The sequence below is a fragment of the Oreochromis aureus genome, linkage group 1 (assembly GCF_013358895.1).
Source record: "Oreochromis aureus strain Israel breed Guangdong linkage group 1, ZZ_aureus, whole genome shotgun sequence".
Lineage (NCBI taxonomy): Eukaryota > Metazoa > Chordata > Actinopteri > Cichliformes > Cichlidae > Oreochromis > Oreochromis aureus.
In genome coordinates, this window is record NC_052942.1 from 29,733,211 (window position 1) to 29,753,633 (window position 20,423).

General features: G+C 38.3%; 2 protein-coding genes across 4 annotated transcripts; both read right to left on the reverse strand.

The window, feature by feature from the left end:
* Nucleotides 1-434: 434 nt before the first annotated feature.
* On the reverse strand, nt 435-11,264 carry alpk3b (alpha-kinase 3b). Of its 3 annotated transcripts, none has more exons than XM_031732812.2 (14): nt 11,239-11,264; nt 10,900-11,069; nt 9,559-9,680; nt 8,970-9,087; nt 7,579-8,833; nt 4,012-6,043; nt 3,493-3,640; nt 3,253-3,380; nt 3,109-3,144; nt 2,742-3,016; nt 2,448-2,536; nt 2,123-2,340; nt 1,560-1,608; nt 435-1,431 (listed from the first exon to the last, which is right to left on the reverse strand). In XM_031732812.2, exons 1-14 carry the CDS (start codon nt 11,239-11,241, stop codon nt 1,116-1,118), a joined length of 4,959 nt encoding a protein of 1,652 aa, XP_031588672.2. In that variant the 5' UTR covers nt 11,242-11,264; the 3' UTR covers nt 435-1,115. The 3 variants fall into 3 exon arrangements, 2 of the variants coding, with proteins under 2 accessions (XP_031588672.2, XP_039468130.1); XM_039612196.1 differs by having other exon boundaries at nt 1,254-1,459; XR_005613084.1 differs by lacking the exons at nt 435-1,431; nt 2,448-2,536 and having other exon boundaries at nt 1,562-1,608; nt 2,123-2,385.
* A 4,759-nt stretch (nt 11,265-16,023) lies between these two features.
* cry5 (cryptochrome circadian regulator 5) lies at nt 16,024-20,133 on the reverse strand. The gene is made up of 11 exons (XM_031732793.2): nt 20,005-20,133; nt 19,308-19,524; nt 19,019-19,213; nt 18,786-18,904; nt 18,492-18,646; nt 18,257-18,397; nt 17,873-18,040; nt 17,573-17,713; nt 17,223-17,374; nt 16,924-17,144; nt 16,024-16,816 (listed from the first exon to the last, which is right to left on the reverse strand). The coding sequence occupies exons 2-11, from the start codon at nt 19,520-19,522 to the stop codon at nt 16,755-16,757; spliced, it is 1,569 nt and encodes a 522-aa protein (XP_031588653.1). The 5' UTR covers nt 19,523-19,524; nt 20,005-20,133; the 3' UTR covers nt 16,024-16,754.
* Between the last annotated feature and the right edge of the window lie 290 nt (nt 20,134-20,423).

Consider the following 20,423-nt stretch of genomic DNA (forward strand, 5'->3'; position numbering starts at 1 on the left):
GATTTTGTACCATCAGTTAGATGATTTACTCATTCCAAGATGTGCTGTACACTGATGCTCCACTAATGTGACTTGAAAGACAAGACAAATATATTATTTTATACATTTTCTGCTGTAGGTAGGAAAAATAAAGCTAAAGTGTTTTGAATGTTTAAAATTGTCTTAAGCTGTTCTCATGCTGTAATTAGAAACTGCATGTTTTGATGAGATTTCACAGAATCTGCGTTAATAACAAGAGTCACTGAGATAACATCTTACTAATCTTTCTAGATAAAATACATATATGATAATGAGTGAAAGCTGATGTCTGAGACAGAGTGGGATGGCTTTTATTAGTCAGCCCACTCCATAATAGGCAAATTTGTAAGAGAGACACTCCAAATTTAAAAGGTACATTTTGGACTAAGACAGAGTCTCAGAACATACAAGATCATATCTTTTATTGTACAGCCAGTTGAATTCAAATGTGCAATTTCTAAAAATGCAGTGCAAATTACAGTAGCAAGTAAACATGTCAGGTTATAATATAAAAGCACAGCACCATTAGCCACTGTACAACAGTGTCATGTGAACAGCTGCATTTGGCTTGATACATTCCTATAAGAGAAAACTGGCTGGTTACTCTCAGCCTTTAAAACCTGCATTGCGTGATTGGCTTAATGCATATCCTGCTTCCATTTTTCTTCATGACTTCATATATGTGACCACAAAAGAGTAAAGCTGAGAATTACACATAGACAACATATAACACAATTCCACTTCAGTCCAAAGTGTCTGACATTCATATAGGATGAATACACTGACCTGTGAGAGGCATCCACAATCAGTAACCTATGGTATTTGATGAATAGAACAAAGGTTCAATGCATTTCTTTACACAACAGCTTTAGCCCTAGGATTTGCTACACTAGATGAATGCATAAGTCCACATTAAATAGCAAGGAATGATAGCTGTTAAAAGTAAAAAGTTATATCATTAATAAACATCTTTTCCTGTCTCTGTAAGATTTATACTTTCTAATAAGGTACCAGCAGGCTTCTATCATTGCACAAGCTCTTCCTGGGCTTCCTGTGAATATATCCGACATGTCAAGTCTCATTAAGAGATATTTATTCTATGCCATTTTGATTGTTTTGGGAGCATCAGCAGCTTTCTGTTTTGTTGGCATCTTGCTTCCTTCTTGCTCAGTCTTCCTCGACAGTCTAGGGCTACCAGCAGCTTTCCTCCCAGTCTGTGGGCTGGAGGAGCCTGCAGCCATCTTGCGCTGAAGTAAGGGACTCCTGGAGCTCTTCGGCTTTGCTGGTGTCAGCAAAGAGTCCATAACTTTCAGTGACCGCAGGCCAAGCAGACCACAAAAGTAGTTACACTTGTGCTGAGAGACAAACTGTTCAAAAACTTTGGGATTCGCTTCGATAGATAAACCTTGATGCCTGTAGCGATGCAAAACAGAGAGCAAAGCTAAATGTAACAGACATGATTCCTATAAATGTAAATTACCTGTAAAATGAGGTGTTTGCAGTATAATTTGCAGAAACGACGCAATTCAAATAGTACTGACCCTGTTGATTTGACTGAAATTCCAACACCGGTGATCTTAGTGTCAACACCTGCAAAATGACACCCCAAAATTACTTGTTCATGTAACATAGTCACATTGAAAGATGTACAATACCTTGTGCAGTTTTAGAAATGTGAAAGACAACATGCACATTTTCCAAACCTCACAACCTAAAATATATCAAAATAAAATAAATGTCCATATTGGGCCTGAAAGTATCTGGAATACTGTTGCTACTCTTTCAATTTAAATGTTAAAACTGAAATATCCTTTCATTATTGCAAGCACAATTTTAGCATATGAGGTCATGTATGTAAGCAATATTTTCTTCAACCAGTTTGAGCTTCATTTGCTCACTGGACCTTTATTATACTGCAGAATTTAACACAAAGTTGTTAAATGTGAATCTTGTGATGTGGGGTAAGGTGGGACATAAGTAGAGAAGCTGGCCTCTGGTAATTTTCTGTGCCAAACCACAGGCATATTCCAAACTATAGCAAGTACAGGTAACACACAAACTTATTAATTATTAAATATTACTCTGGCTTCATGTGTGACCATACCTTCAAGTCGAGTGAATAGCAGATTTCCATTGGTCCACTGAAAGATCCAGTGCTGCAGGGTACAGCACTTCTGCTCCACCTCAGAGCCAGTCCTCATGTCTATTCTGCCAGTATAGTCCAGGTCAGAGAATTTCTGATACACTCCTGTGAGATCTGTCTCCACTGTGGCGTACGGTACAGCGTTTGCTGGTCGGTACATCAAATAGACTGGAATCACCCTGTTTAACAAAGATTGTCAGGGTGTAGGAGATGCTTAATGGTCCCTGTTGTATAGATAGATATACAAAATTGTTATCTTTTTCAAGAATAAACAGAGTGTACTCACTCAAGAGAGGGACCAAAGTTTTCTATAACTCTTGTCTCTGCAGCAAAGATTTTACAGTATTCCCGAGCCAAGTTCTGAATTTTACATTCCTGTATGTAGAACATTGGAGAATAGCCAATAAACATCAGCTCCGCCTACACCATTTATTCAGTCTTAACTGGATTAGTGCCATAGTAATCCTATTAAGGTGGCAGAATTAACACCTGATTCACTTTAATACGGGAATTGCTGTTTATTGAATGACATATTTATGAATGCATGAATAAATTATGACATTAGCCCGTTCTTATATACCTGCTTCATGATGTCCAGGTTTGTATCTATAAGACAGCTGTCCTCTTTGCCTCCATAAGCGATGGGGTTGCATACTTTAATGATACATGTGTTACCAGACTCAAACACAGGCTCCAGACCGTAGATGACTTTTGCCCTCCAGACTTTATGAGAACAGCCATCTCCAATATGAGATTCCTTCATCATTATGCGACCAAAGAATTTGTTGCCCCAGACACCAGAATCAGCCACTCCCTTGTTGAATATTAGGGGTGTCATTTCGATTTCCTCCCCAACTGCATTCACAAGTTTTTAACGGTGATAGTCAGAAAAGAAAAGCACAGGGAAAAAGAACCCTGTAATCTTAAGATGTGAAACGTCATCTTACCACCAAGGTCCTCACGTATGGACAGTCCAGTCAAGACTGCAAAATAATGAGAGAGAATACAGAAAAGTAAGCATGTTGCAGTCAGGGAATGAAAGGAAAAATTAAGTATCTAGTATTCCAAAGTTATTTTAAAACAGTACATACTATCTGCACTGAGCAGAATGTCTGTGGAGTCTGTCCCGTAGTCATTTGTGATTGAGCATCCGTAAACACCGGCATCTTTGGACGATGCCTGAACAATGGCAAGATTGACCTGGGCTTCATCTCCTGCTCTTGAAGATGTACAAATAAGAAATAATATAAAAATGTTTAAGAAGACGTAAACTTACAGTACATATTGAAAGAATGTAACATATTTCCAAAAAGATCACTCTGAGAACTTACTTTCTTTTAACCTGAGTAATTTCCACCTCATTTTTGTACCATTTAATAGTCGAGTCACTGAGAACGTTGAAAAACTGGCACCACAGTTTCAAGTGTCCAGAGGCATCTGCAAAAGTTTCAGCCCTAATCTTACGGATAACTTGAGGAGCTGGAGAAAAAAAAAAATTAAAAAACAGACACATTTTTCCATAAGTGCCCAATTTTATAAGTTTTCCTGTACAAATTAAATAGCAAAGGTCTGTTATAGGTGCTATAAGAACCAGCCTGTATACAGAAAATGAGTTCAGAAAAAGGAGAAACTTCTGGTTTTGTTAGATTCTAATGAGGAGGTTGTGAATCACGTCTCTTTGATGACCAGCAGCATGGATTGCTGCCTTCCACGGTGTCTTGTCTGATATGCCCAGAAAAGATGCAACAGTGGCTTTTCAAAAGCAGTAAAATACAAAAGTACTAAAACATTTCCTTTGTCTCACATAAGTGAATTCTGATAAAGCATGAGGCCTTCAGGCCTTTCTTTACCTTTGAATGGGTTACGCTTGTCCTTCTCTTCAGGTTTCCTTTCAGTTTGAATCTCCTCAGCAGGCAGCTGGCTGGGTGTTTCAGATGCCATCTTCTTTTTGCTCAAGATGGGTGAACGCCTTTCTAGTAGAGAGGTTTGTTCACCTGTGGGCTGAAGTACAGATGACCGTCGCAACAGGCTTGGAGATACAGAGAGTGCCACGGCAGTTGTGGAAAGCTTGCTGCTCTGCGTAGATGCTTCCCTTTTCAGAGTCTGGTTATCAGCTGGTGATGTGACCTCTGTGGTCTCCTCAGGTTTGGCCTTGGGTGTTAGGATTTTGCGGCGAGCCCCAGAGGCCAGCTCTTGTGGAGTAGCAGAAGGGATGGGAGAAACACAGTTTCTTTTCTTTAATGATGGGCTAGGTTCTGCAGTTTGATTGGCTGTGGAGTCTGACGGTAAACCTTCCTTAACCTCCTTCAGAATAAGTGGAAGATTATTCCCTTGAGTGTTAGACCCAGTTTCAGGGGGAAGCCTTTCAATACTTTGCAAAGAACTTGTATTTGTGTACTGCTCTTCCATTTTGCACTGATCAGAAACTGTTGTCAAATCCCTTTCATTTGTGCTGCTGAGCTTAATTTCTGGAGTTAACTTTTGTATGAATTGCACGTCTTTGCCTTGAACAAGTTCATCTTTGGTACGCTCCGAATTTATTATATTTGCCTCTTGAATACTTTGCTTCTTATTTGTCTCTCTAAGTGGAGACTCAGGTTCCTGACTGGCAGTTCCAGATAGACTTGAAATTGTACTGATCAGTTTGACTTCAGAAGTTAAAGAGGGAAAATTTAGTTTGGGTGTTGTTTGTTGAGAAACAACAACAGAACAATTTTCTGGCTGAACTACAATTGAAGGTTGGATTTCCTTGCCAATGTCCATGGCACCTCCATTATATTTTTCAACACTTCCGTCAAGTCCTGCCATGCCTTTATTTGTTCCACTGTCTATAACAGAGATGGGTGGCATCAAAAGAGCCTGAAGAGGCTGTGATGTTGCACTTTGAGTTTTAGATTGCTCGTAGTCTGTTTTATGAAGTTGATGATAAACCTCCATAAGTGTTGCCTTTATGGTTGTGGGGGGTGATTCGTCAACGCCTTTCTTATTTTCTCTTTCAGGCATGAACTTTTTCACCTCCAGCTTTCTGTCATCTTGTACTAATTCCTGGCGTGGCCTTGCTGTTATAATCTGATTGTGTAGTAAGTTAGAATGGGATGGTATGTCAGATACCGGATTAGCCGATGTTGATTCAAGAGCTTTTATTTGTGATCTTAAAAGTTCAGCAATAGAAATTATTTTTGTTTCAGGTTTTGAAATTTCTTGAAAACCTTTGATGTGTTCCACTGAGGTTTTGTTCTCTGCAATTTTTGGAGATGTGTCATTTATATCTTCCTTCAAATGTTTTAAGTCTAAACTAGATTTCTTCACCACTTTTGATATGTGCTCTTTCTGCCCAGTTTGTTTGCAAGGTGCATCCACAATGATTCCTCCAGTGTCTTCGTTCCTTGCATCTTTGCTCTTTTCTGTTTTAGTTTGTTCAGTCACATTTACAGCAGCAGTTTCAGTTTCCATCTCAACTATCTTCTCATTTGGAGCGTCACTCTCAACCAACAACTTAGTGAGCTCTGCCTTCTCATCATGTTGTATTTCTGTCCCTTCAACAGCTTTTATAGTTGTATTAAATTGACTCTCCAGGATACTGAGCGAAATATTACACCTTAAAGCGTTCTCACCACTGACAGGGCTTTTCAGGGGTGACATCTGTACGTTTGTGGAAAGAACTTCATTTGATGCCTTGGAATGATCCCATGCGTCCTGTGTCATTGTGTCAATGTCTGTTTTAAAACCACTATGGAAAAGCGGGGTCTGGATGTCATCTGCCACGGTCGGCCTTTCTATTGGAGTCTTTTGTTGTCGCGAGCTGACCATACACCGTTCTGGTGGTAGCTCAAGGCTGACAGGTGCATCATTCCTGTTCATCTTTGTGGGATCTTGTGTAACCTTGGGACATAATACAAGCACAGATTTTCCAAGCTGTAAATACATATTCCTTTATCCCTGGCTATGCTGGTCGTGGATAAACACATGCAATTTTTATCAACAGCAACTGTGTAACCAGCAACAAACATGGAAAGGAATGAGAAGACCTTAGGACAAAGAGAAATTTATGAACTGGAGAAATGTTTAAGTGTGTTAATCTGCTCCATTGCCAAAGCCAAACAAGAGATGAGTTTTTGTTGGATTCTTGAATTGATACATAGGTTAAGAAATATTGTTCATCATTCAGTAGACAACTTTTTGCCAATATTCTGGAAAACCTCAAAGAAGTGTGATTTCAATTGAGCATAATAAATAAAGTAAAACATAAATATGGTATAAAAGCATGTTTGTTGAGTGTCAGTTATTACAGTCTGCTAGTGAACTGAACCATAAGCCATAATATGACCCAATATAGTCTAGTATATTGAGCAATACTGTGCCTCAAAAGCAGCCTTCAGTCTGAAGACTAGACTGAAATATTAAACTTTTACAATCATATGCTACACAATCAAAAGAATCACTCCACATTTCTGCTTCTTTCTCTTATCCTCTTTGCAAGTCTGGTATGGGATGGCCTGTTTAAAATGAAGGTTGCTCTCCTGCATGCAAGACTGGCCCGAAAGGAATGCAAATTATTTTAAGTGCCGCTCCAGCCATTCAGTGTTTTGTCTCAGTCATAAGTGCCGTCAGTATTCAGCTATGCAGTAGAGGTTGGTGTGATTGTGTAAGCAGTATAAAGACTGACAATCAGTGATAACTTTGTTTCCCAGCCAGGAATTTATTTTTTAATGCAGCAAATTAAAATTACAAATTTTGTTCCTATCACAACCGCATTCATTCAATTGCAGGAACTATAAAAATTTTAGAGGATGCCACTTTTTTGTTTTCTAGAAAAGGATCTAAAGAGTGGGTTGTGATAGCTGATCCAACTCTGCATCATTTTAAGCTACAGCTGGCAGTGAAATACTGACAGGAAACAGCTAACCAAAATCCATTTGCCAGGCTAGTCGTCTTACCGAATAACACATTATATCTCAGCTATTTGATCTGTGCAAAAACATTTTACAAATCTTGCTTTACCCGTTCCCAGTCTTTCTGCTAAGTTAGACTAACTGAGAGAAGCTTCATATTAATTTACAGACATGAGAGTGGTGTCGATCCCTCAATAAACCAAATTGTAGGCTTCTTCAAAGTCATTACTTTAACTTTCTGGTAGTCTGCTTATTTCTCATAATAATGTTTCAAAGAATGATAAAATTGTTTATATTTAAAAATTTATAAAAATCTCACTTTCAGACCTTTAAACTTAAAAACAAAATCACCCCACTACATCGGTATATCTACTGCAACTGTCAACATGTGCGTCATTTAATTCTTGTGACCCAGTGGGGGATACTTGTAAAAGCTATAAATAGATTTTGGATGCCTGTGTTACTGATGGGACTGATTTTGGCAGCACAAAGCACTCATGAGCTCATGTGAAAAGGTTCCCTCACCTCACTTGGCATGGGTAGTTGAGACGCAGGCACCTTTTTTTGGATGTGGCTTGTTTCCTTCTCAGACAGCTGGTGTCCAGCGGGTTCACATGGATGCTGAAATAAAGCAGTCCTGCTGTCACAAGTTGAATCCACTGACTCACTGTGTTTGTGGGATAGAGATCCATCAGCTGAAGGCTTTGTCTTTACATCACCACCCATGATTGTTGCATCAATGTCCTCTTTTAATTTGGTTAGGAGTGTTGATCTAACACTTGACAGTGGCTGTGTTGCGGAAATGTAAGGTATTTGCTGTTGTCTTTTCAAACTTTCTTCTGTACCATTACATCCAGTTTCCTGCTCATGTTTTGCAGCATTTTCACCTTCAGTTTTTGAACCAGGATGGCGTGAAGATGCAAAAGCAACAGGGGACAGTGGCACAGTGAGTTGCTCTTTCTTTGAAGCCACTGTTACCTCTGTACATATCTTTTCATCCTGTGATGACCTTTGAGGAAACACTGCCACCTCTGATGCAGATTTCTGATCTTCTTTTATCATGTTTGTCACTTCTGAATGTGTAATTGATGAACTAGAAATATTCTCTACTTCCATAATCTCATCTGAATTCCTCTGGATCTGGACTGACTCTTTACAGGTCAGAACTGCAGAGACCGAGGGCTCATCTTTCAGCCTTCTCTCCTCAGACACTCTCTCTGCTAGACCATCTGCTTTTCCAGCTTTTGCACTGTTGGAAATTTTAATCTTTTTCTTGATAAAGGGAGCTTTCGTTTGGTGTGTTGTAAAATTCTTCTGGGTAGCGTCATATAAGCATCTCTCAGCTTTACTGCCATTATCATTAAGAGGCTCTCCTTTAGATAAACTAGACATTGTGCCATTAGTGATTGGGACTGGTTTTTCTTTAACCTCCTCCCCAGGGGCCCCTTGTAACCTGGGCGTTGTCTCTAGAACAACAGCTTGATGGTTCTCCTCATTACCATCATCCTCCATTGAGCTTGGTGTGCTAAGAAAGGCCTCCATTGTCGAGCGGCGTTTCCTCTGTGTACGATCGGGACTCATGGTTCGTGGTGGCTCCTGGTTTTCTTTGCCTTCTGCTTCCCTGCGTCTGCTCTCAGCCTTCTGTTTGACCTTGGCAAAGTAACGCTGGTGGATTTTGAACTCGTTCATCTCACCCACCTCCAGAACACCAGAGCAGGAAACAATACCTTTACTGTTGATGGCTGAGGCCTGGTATATAGCTGCATCCTCCACAGTGCACCTGGAAATTAATCAATATCACATCAAGCAGCAGTTATCGGAAAGGAAAAACATTTTAGATGGCAAAGCTATCATTTGAATTTCCCTTATTATCTCCTTTATGGACATCATCAAACAGCATTTTCAAATATACATACTTGTAAATATGCAGGGAATGATTTTGTCCATTGTGGAATATTTCATATTTAGGAAGTCCACAGTATCTATCCAACTGCATGTCGTCTTTATACCACGTAACCTGAGGGGCCGGGTATCCTAAAAAACAAAAAAACAAAACAAACAACCAAAACTGCAATGATTTGTAAATAGATACTGGAATACCATAGATCAACAATAGAATTTAAACTGAGACATTTTAATATTTCATAAAATTTATTAACGCAGGGATAGCACAAAAACTAATACACATTAAGATTTTTCATTAAACTGTAAAATGTCTCAGTTTAAACGATTAATGTGTTTTCTATTTTTTAATGTGAATAAAACATGGGTTTATGCAATCTGGAAATCATTGCATTCTCTTTTTAATTTAAATTTGACACAGTTTTCCTACTTTGTCTATGTTCAAGGTTTATCTTTGTATTATTCTTGTCTTTGACCTTCTTTAAAAAAATGCAGCATAAGCACGACGACTTACAGTACATTGTTTTTTTAAATTATTATTTTTGTTTGTTTGTGATATATTTCAGTTCAATTGCTCAGATGTATGGAGTAGGCAATGCTTACCTCTAACCACACAGGAAAACTTCACGTTTGAATTTTCAGACACAGCTTTTGACTTCAGGGTAGCTTCAAAGGATGGCTGTGTTTCTTCAGTTAAATGAGCAATCACACTGCAGAGTGTGCTCCTGTACAAGAAAATAGAGTTGGTCAGTCATGGTATTTATTTGGATTTATATGTCTTTTATCATTAAAAAAAAAAAACTTCTTTATTGCACTTTTTTATCTGTATTATTGGCTTGATTGCTTTTTTGGTACCATTTAAAAGAATGTCCCAAGTCAAAACTATGTAAAATGAAGAAAGTAAGAACTGAAATCATAAAGTGAGATAATTTTCTAAAGGCCTTTACTTTACATAAAGTCTAAAAAACACTTGTGAGTTTTGGAGGCAACTACAATTAACTTGTTTTTTGTTGTTGTTGTTTTTAATAAGTGTTTCTTTGATCTTTCACTACAGTATTCAGTATAAAAAGCTTTACATTCAGCCCATATTTACATTTCATTGCATGAAAAATGTGATCGTCCAAAGATATTACTGAAATATGAATATATGAATAAAATGATCATGGCTTGAGTATTAGATCAGTGTACAGTTGAGTGAGATCATTACACTTCACTGAATATTACTTATGATTAATAAACAAGGCACTACACATTATGTACAGTTGTTACTATTATTGTCTTCAAGCAAACACTAAACAAGATATTGTTAATATATCTACATTTAGCAAAAAAAAAATACAGATGGAGAACAGAAAATTAGATTCAGTAATGATTCAATAACTAGAATCAGCAACACAAACCACTGGTAATTCTTGATTTTAGCTTTGGTAATACACTAGATGTGCTAAGTAAAGGACATGATCAGTGGTTTCTGCAAAGTTCAGCTGAGGCTGACAGAGTGAAAGTTCCCCTAAAGCAACAATGCAAGATAACTGGCAGATAATGTTACTCGGTTTGTCCTGTGTCAGTAGCTTAAAGATGAACAGCAGTTTAATCAAATATTACACAAGATTAATTAAAAAGGAGACCGAAAGAGCAACACCTACTTGTGCTATAAACAAATCTTCTCATGCAGACGCTGTCGTGTATGCTTGATGTGAAAAGGGGCCAATGGTGCATAGCTGAAATTGTGCTCTTAATAAGCAGTTTATTTAAACTCTGCTGTCCGTGGCAACAACAAACAAAAAAACACCATGCAACACATGCTCATCCCAGGTTAGGTAAAACCCTGAATTATAGATATATTACAGAATAAATACACGCTGGGATCATACATACTGCATGTTCCCAGCAGAGGTGCTTCAAGTGGAAGGACACCACCCTGAGTTAGTCTGGATTCTGTACCTGTTTTCTGGCCTCACATTAGAGAGGTAGCTGCAGCCACCAAGGCGGCCGCTTCCATTGACATCTTCTCCATTGGAAGACCGCCCATTCCCGTTAGACGAACGTCTTGATGTCCTCCATGAAGTCATTTTCCACCAGATATTGTTTTGTTGCCAAGAGAAGAGTTCAAACTTTAAAAGAATAAAGTTGTAAAACATCAAAAACAAATGTTGTATATTAAAAACTCAATTATTTAGCACAAGAGATGCTAGTTTAAGATATACTTTACATCTTCTACATGTGCTTATCCAGTAGCTACATAAACAACATTCAGCAGTCCATTTTACACAGTTAACTCACCATACACAAGTTTCATTCCTTCCTTTGACAGACACCCCACAGCACTGGCTTAAGGCACTGCAATTTCCAATCAAACATGAGCATGCGTAGGTCCGTGGACTATTTATAGTTGGCCTGCAAATAGGCACAAGAGCACATCACACTTTCCAAAACTCATCTTTGTGGCTGTTTTATAAAGAGGGGAAAAAAAACTCTAATGGATCCACCAAATATAAATCTTAAGTAGAGAAATATCTGTAAGAAATCAAAAGCAAAAGAAAAATAAAACAAAAACATTTTCCATGTCCAGATCTGTTAGTTCACCAGATCCCAGGAAAAGATTTTAAAAAACATGGTTAAGTCTTTTTTTCCCCTCATTCTGTTATTAGTGAATTACGGTTTCCCCAAAGAGAAAAAAGATTTTCTCTTTGGGTATCCTCTGTCCAACTTTTTAGCTGTGTTTACAGGCTGTAGTAAAGTATCATTTGAGCCTGTCAGTCAAAAGAATGACGCCTTTAGTTTTGAGTGCATTAATACGAGCAGCACATTCTTACGGTCACGTAGTTTCCTATCTAAAAAGTGTGGCGTTAGAAAACTCTCGAGTATAAGTAGAACATAGCAAAAACAGCTGTTATTTAGCCCAGTGTTCCCCAGAATCACCTCTTGTAAAACCATATAAATATATAGATGTTTATATAAGACAGTGAAGTCTGCTAAGTTCTCTGACATGTATTGTTCAGTGGCTGACAATTGCATTGTGTCCCCAGAGGAAAAGCAGTAGGAATAGAACAGCCTTATATAGGCAGATCCCACTGACTCCCAAAGAGATATGGGCTCTAATCTTCATACAAGCATGCACAGACAGATCTACACACACTTTGTTGCACACACACACACACACACACACACACACACACACACACACACACACACACACACACACACACACAAACAGAGAGAGAGAGAGCATTTATCAACAAGTTAATTTTTTTATTTTTTTATTTGGTCAGACCAATGTGATTTTAGTCTCCAGGGATTCAAGACTGATTCAAATACTTGGCTCAGTCTGAAAACAAAATGCTGGAACAATCTCAATATTAAGCAGAAATGAAATTAACTTGCAAGGCTGATACCTGGATGCCAAAGTGACCTTAATAAGCGTTTTATTTTGTCACCTATATAGACTTCTTCCATGGTAAACACACTCCAAACCCCCAAACTTGTCTTTGAACTGACTGGCACTGATACTACTACAATGAGTTACAGCTTCCCGAGTGTGTTCGTCCAAGTTCAAAGGTATCAAACAGCATTATCTCTTGGGTTACTACGTATGCTCATCATATTACACATGCCTGCATGACTTCCTTTCATCTATTTACATTTTTCTGTTCCATCCATTCGTCACATTCTTTTGTAGCTCCCTGCCAGGGCCATGACGCAGTGATTTGATTTAACAACTTAGATTAAATTAAGAATTACATTTTAAAAGAACATTTTTAAATGGAATATGTTAAGACTCTTGGAACCAATGGAAAATGGAAGCAATGGAAATTGAACACACAGTTGGGCAATTCATTATGGATTCCATTAGTTATAGCATACCACACACACACACACACATACACACACTGGTGACTGACATGTATAGGCTGCAGGATCTTGTATTTGACTGTACGTCAGTCGGCTGTAGAGACGCTGGAAAACACAGTTGCGTGGTGTGGATATTCTCCACTGGGCTGTGTACAGAGTGATCAAAGCACATCAGGGTGGTGAAACAGTACAGAAACCAGAAGACTCTGTCATGTGACTGTGTTTGAACATGTATCCCCCTTAAGCATGTTGAAAACCTGCTGATGGAAGGGGGATTTCCAATATATAATAACTGAAAATAAAAAAGAAACATATTTATGCTTCTGGTCAGCTGGAGAAAAATTTAAAGTACACTAGCTTATCTGATTGGAAAAATACAATCCAATAAAAAATAAAGACCTGGTTAGATACCAGCTAAAACATCGATAACTATTCCGAGCTTTTCTCAGAAGGTTGTTTTCCTCAGTATTTTGAAAATCCAAGGAATGTTATGTCCTGTCCCATGTTAAGGTCTTAATCTCTCTCCAAATCTCAGTGCACACGAGGTCTGCAGTGGGAGTGCATAATTTTAGCATTGCATGTCTATTGCCTCATGTTTTGCCATTTATAGCACTTCACAAAATCCTGTAGTGGCTTAGTGGTGCAGATTTATGGTAAATGGTAAATGGCCTGTATTTATATAGCGCTTTCTAGTCCCTAAGGACCCCAAAGCGCTTTACATATCCAGACATCCACCCATTCACACACACATTCACACACTGGTGATGGCAAGCTACATAGTAGCCACAGCCACCCTGGGGCGCACTGACAGGGGCTACTAATGATGCTCTCTGAGATCACTACCTCTGGCTTTGTTTATACCATTATCTCTTTTGCAAACATAATTGTGCTTCTATCAGAAATAAAAAGGGGGTCCTGTGGGGCAAATGTAAATTGTTATAATCAGTCATTAGAACCTGTGTGGTAATGGACATCCCACGACAACAGGACCATTGTCATTCGGGATGTGTGTGTGTCCCTGATGGTGACAAACATAGACCAAAAAGGCTGAAGCAGATTGGACAACCATCAGCTCTTCAGTTTCACTGTGGCATTTATTTACCACCTCTATGGACTTCTAATAAATAGTGACCTTTCAGCACGTGTTCATGAACCTTTTACTCACAGCTTCCTCTTGTCCTTCAGTGTTTCTCCAATTATAATGTCATTAGTACAACAAAAGAGATAATTAGATTTCTCTTTTTAAAAAATTAGCTTCACTATTCTTCCTCAGCTTAGTCTTAGTTAGCCACTAAAGAACACTACCCTTTGGTCTTTAACAAATAATTATGACTGTTTATGTACTTTTTTTGCAATTTAAGAGTTATAACATTTGTTTATGAATAGATGGTCTGCAGTTTGTCATGTAAAACCATATTGGTACCTTTGTATTGATCAACAGAAATGTATGTCTGTTATTTGTCTGCTTTGAAGCCTATAAACAGACGGGCATGTTCACTGGTGTTGTGGTAATCCTCATAAAATGGTGATGTAAACTTACACTGACCCACTTGACCTACCGTGCAGTAGCTGATATTGAGAGCTTTGCTAATCAAGCGTTAGATTGAACTCATATTATTTTGTAATGTCACCTAAAGAAGAACAGTTTTTGAACCTTGGACAGCCCCTGTCCTATTATTATGGCCATAGAAATTTGTTGCATAAAGTGGGAATTAACTCTTTCATGTTGCTGCCTGTGGAGCAGCCTCCTGAGATAAATCACTACTATTTCAGCTACATGAAACACCAGCTGCATGGGAACACACTGTTCTAATTCCGCTGGGATGTTACAGTTCTCAGATCCAAGATGGTTTGAGTGGTGAGGTGACGACATGGACCCATGGGGAGAGGGGTACACCCACGGACAAACAGGAGGAGCCAGCTATTATTGGAATTTTGTTTGTAGATTAACTATTCTTTTTGGGATTAAGGTTAAACATTGTCATAATATCAGAAAATGTTGAAATGTATGCATGCTGGTACATTGTTGAATAGGTGATTTCGGTTCACCCAGACTTGCTGAGCTCTGCTATGAGAGTTTACCGGAAGAGTGACCCAATGCCAAGTGTACCCCAAAACACCCTTGTACATACATGCACAGTCAGAGAGCAGTTTGTTTTGATGTTTGACAGGTCTCTGTGGAAACTGAGCTTGGCTTTGTATGGCCGTCTGGACTGCTACTGAGCCTGTGACATCATCCTCTGGTTATTCACACCAGTGTCAGCTCCAAGGAAGCAGAAACAGGAGAAGACTTGAGCTCCAAGAACAGCTGTGTGCCCCACACACAGACTCACACACATCTTTGCCTTTATGTAGCACAGCCCTGTTCATACTGACTTTGACCAGTTGTGCACTGACACAATTAGTAATTGATTAACAGGCTAATACTGCATCTCAAGCATAATCCTGATAAGAAAAAAAACGATGCCTATTGCTACAGCTAGAAAAAAAAGAAAGGAAAGCATCAAAGTTTTAGGAATGAGGAAGCTGGAAAAATGAATTCCTTATAGAAAGCAGACAAATGACATTGTAGCTAGAATCAAATTAAATAAAATAGACTTTGTTTTTATTTTCAATATTCATTGAGATTAATTGAGATTAAATATTATTCACCAAAAATATTAACAGATCACTTTTACTTTCTGTTCCTTTTCTGCAGAGAGTTAACATATAAAATGTCAGATGCTCTGTGCTGACCACAGATACTCTAAAAATGTATTTTATTTTTTCTCATTTTTATGACAGTTAAATTAACTCAATTACAAATGTTCCAAAATACACAGCAGATTAAATCTTTAAATAACTTTTAAGAATATACTTGGGGGAATATCCTCTGTATACTTGATCTAGGTACTAAAAAAAATTAAAAAAAAATAAAAAAAAATACTTGAGTTGACTTTTTCTTCAGGTGTTGCAGCGCCATCTAGTGGAAATAACAGTACATAGACCTAGCAGTTTTAGGACCCACACATTTTAGTGCTTAAGACACAATATTAATTTTCATTTTGACATTTTATTAAAGAGCAACAATTTTTAACGATATGGAAATGACATAAAACTTTGCAAGCTGATAACATGAGCTGAAAAGATCATTTCACCTGTAAACAGTTGTCTTAGTTTTTCGATTGAATATATGAGACAGCTGTACGACTGGACACAATCCGCTGTGTAGTCACGTCCAAGTTCTAAGTGTAAGGTTTTTTTTATTTTAATGGCAGCAGACAGAAGACAGAAGTGTATGCTTACTATTAGTATAACGATAATCTTATTTGACAGTGATACAATCTGACTCATAAACAAATCATATGTAAATTGTGTCAGTTTGTTTGCAAAAGTTGATACAAATAAATTCGTACATTTGATGTCTGATGTCAATCAAACTGAGATGTTAGATTATCTTACCAAGATTCAAAACTTTAAATTTTCCACTTTTCTTGATTTTTTATTTTTTTTAGAACCATTCTTTCATTGTCCATAATTAATGCACTTTTTTCTGATGTGCTCCTTGAATTGTATGGTGGGCGAACAGACCGAACCATTACAGTTAATGCATATCTCTCATATTTACTGTCTGCATTGATTTTTTTAACTTAAGTATATTTTTACACCCTTCTAACATGGAGACATTCAGACCTGCTTATTTTTTTTCCCTATGTAACATAATAACAATTTGACCCTTTAGCCTTTAGAAAACATGACCTAATCTCTATGCAGTCTCTCACCTGACCTTTTTTAAATCCAAGAGTCACTTTTAAACACTGACATAAATTCAACATAAAAAGTAACAGCAATAATGATATAAAAAAATAACCAATGAAAATCCCAATAAAAAACACAATATAGCAGACTGTGTACTGAGATAAAACTAAAGTACTGGAAAGATACCAAAACGTGAATATGATTTCTAATTATTTTACTTTTGCTTTCTTCTTGATCATTTCAATGATGGATGGAGCTTTCCGCTTTACACCTTGGAGGAAAACAAAAAAAAAATAAAAACAAAAGAAGAAACAGAACTTAATTCAAGCATGACTAATATAAAAAGGACATAAAGCTCTTGTATGTTTCTTGCAGTACCTTTGCTTTTGCTAGGTGACTCTGTGGTATCAGGGGATCTCTTGGCATAAGCAAGTTTCATCCTCTGAATATTTTTCTTGCTGATCACTTCGTGCTGTACAATGGGATGTGGGTAGTCTTTACCCACAATACATCCTGCTGCCTGCTGGATACTGCGTGGAGCTTTCCAAGGTTCATAGATATATTCTGCTGGGAACTTCTTTAGAAGAGGGAGGTACTTCCTGTAAACATAGGAGAAATGCTAAATCATGTAAAGAATGTGAATTTGTTAGGTAATACGTTTGGCTGATAGATCTTACCTGATGTAGTCTCCATTTTTGTCTGTCTTCTTCCCGAAGGCCACTGGAGAGTAAACCCTAAAATACTGGTGGAAGAAGGTGCTCGCTGATAGCCACTGCCAATTTCCAGCATTCAAAGCCCAGTCGCCATCTAATAAAAGCTGCTCAAACACCTTCATGAGCAGTGAGAACATGTTAAAGGTACTATACTGATTTAGTACATGTACTGCTGGACTCATGATGAAAAATTAAAAAAAAAAAAACACAAGTATTGTGTATAATGCATCACTGATAGCTAATAATAATTACTATTAGTAGCAGTAGTATTATAATATTTGTGCTATTAGCAGTTGCAGCCTTTGCGAGCTGACCTTCTGCCCTTCTTCCCAGCTGATCCAGAGGTCTCCCCTAGTAAGGAAACAAGCAACAGCATGTCTGGCCAGGTGGTGGATCCAGCCCTCTTGCCTGAGCTGAGTCATGATAGCATCAATGAAGGGGTAACCAGTCCGAGCCTTTAAGGAGAGTGCGAAATAACAATGAATCATCTATGACACAGAAAATTAGATTACTCCACATTTAACACTGACATAAGTACATCAACATGAAAACTCCTCTTCTCGCATCATCAACTTTCTCTAGAGACACTTCATTCAAGGACTCAATCTCAATACCTCTCTCCAAGCAGCTAGATAATCAGGGTTTGTGTCCCAGTCCACCTGAGTACACACGCTGTTACCCTCCATCTTGTTAAAGTTAGGAATGCCCAAACTGGCTGTGTAGAAGAACTCTCTCCAGAGTAACTGGCCATGCAGAGAAACTGGAGGATCTGAGTGTTTATTCTGCAAAAAAATCACACAAGTCAAAGAGAAACATTAATGCAAATACAAGCACACTGCAAGTACAGTCTCTCACCACAGGAATCACACAAGGAAAGTATTTGGAGTAGCAATGATTATTTTGGTTTCTTTACTGTTGAAATGTATTAAACAATACTACAGCATAGTTTTCCTTATCATTATTAATTACAATATCTGTATGTAAAGTGCATCACTCACCCCTCTATACACCTCTGTGAGTCTCCACCAGAAGGTTCTGACTGATAAGCATCCAAAGGTGACATAGGGACTGAGAACAGTTGTACTGGGGCTCAAAGAGTTTGGAGAAGTCTGCGGCTTCTCAAAGCTGCACACCCATTTCTGAAAGGCATACATGGAAATGTTTCAGAGAATGTAGGTATGTCTTTTGTTACAATCCTGCAAATAACAGGATGTAGATGTGAATCTAGTTTACCGTTCTTTTCATATGTTCATCTAGTCTCCTGAGAGCCTCCTGTTCTCCTCCTGGAAACAGATCCTCTCCAAGAGGAGCAGTGTCCAGGCCGAGCTCCTCCAGTGTAGGAATCCCATATTCCTTCTCGTGGTTTTCTGAGGATGGTGTCTTTACATCTTTGACAGGGGGGATAGATTTAATCTAATCACTTCTAAATGTTGACATTTGCTTTTTAGATAAATGTGCATAGATCATTGCAAATAACTAGGTCTGACAATTCAGTAACACTATTCTGTCTTTCTGGTATTGTGATACCTTTCATATCGTCCATGGTTGGAGCAGGGATCGGTCTCTTAGGGGGACCAATAGTCTTCACTATTGCTTGCAACTTGGTATAGGTAAGTGGGGGTTTTCCATTATTTTCCTCAATTATTCTATTAAGACAAAAAAAAAAAAAAAAAAAAAAAAAAACACAGCCAAGAAATGAAAACACAAGTAACACAGAAAAAAAAATCCACCTCTCTGAAAATGCTCAGCATGATTTTTACCTATCAATATTATAAAGAGTGTGTGAGACTTTGTAGATGACTTCAACTCCATGTTCTTTGGCCAGTGACGTCACTTTGCTGTCGCGCTGCAGGCTGTAGGGCTCTGTGTCATACTCATAGGCCAGTCTGGTTACTTTCCACTTGGTGAATAACTTGGGGAGCACATCTTCTGGCTTCCCTCTCACAACAAACAGCCTAAACATATCATAAAATGACAATATAGGCTGATGGCAGCTGTCTGACTTTTTAAAACGTGTTTAATGTTGCTGAGTGTCGACCGTGTCTCTACCTAGAGTTGAGTTTCCTAAGGCTTCCGTCAAGGTCCTTCAGCGCTCCAATGAGGAACCTCCAGCGGTTGATGCCCACACACGCCTTGTTCTGGAGGTAAGGGTCCAGTATGAACACAGGGTACAGCTGCTTACAGTCCTTCAGAGCAGCCATTAAAGCTGGGTTGTCATGCAACCTGAGTCCCTTGCGGAACCAGTGAATACACGTGTGAGCCATACCTGCCAACACGTGAATCACAAACATAAGGCACCAAAACATCAAGTTAGTGATCTTCAATGAGCTTGTGTTAAAGCGTCACATAAACTAAAAAATTTGAAGGAACTCATGCTGTTGGTTAACATCCATTCTTCCTCTCCACCTCATAAATTTCAGTTAATGGAGAGGACATCTTTACACAGACACAGACGCCTCAGAAATGTAAACGACTAAGAGTTAAGATCTTTAAAACTACGGTAAATACAATACAAATCTTAAAACAAACAAAAAAACAACAACATTACGTTTCACAAAACTGCTTGAAAGGAATGCATGATGATTTCTTGTAAGTTCTACACATCCGTTAAAATTTACACTTCAGGGGCAGAACCTGCAGAAACCCCTAAACTGCAACTAACATGCAATGAAATAAATCAACGGTACGATAACTACAGCATATGATAACATTCAAACATTTCAAGCCAAAAAAAGCAAAAATTTACCTTGTTGGGGCTTTTCAACTCTGCGCGATTCAGATGAACTGCTGTTCAAAAATTCAGTGTTTGGTAACAATCACATTCAGAGTGTTACAAAACAGGAAGACGTGTTACGTCTGCAGCAAGGGCAGCCAACCAGAGGAGGCTTAGCAAAACCACACGTGGTGCGGCTGCAGCAGTTTGACGGTTTATCCACCAGGTGGTGACGTCGGGCAGACAATAACCGAAGTTAGGTTCTTATAATGTCGCAATTACTTCATTTGCTGCCGATAATTATTAAAAGTTATGCAATATATGTGTGTATATTGCTTATTTAAATCATATATCTGAAGCTTATCTCAATCACGAACAAAAGAACGAATTTGACAAAGTTCCGCGGAGGGTTTACTAAAGACACCTCGTTTCTGCCTCTTCAAACCCGTCAG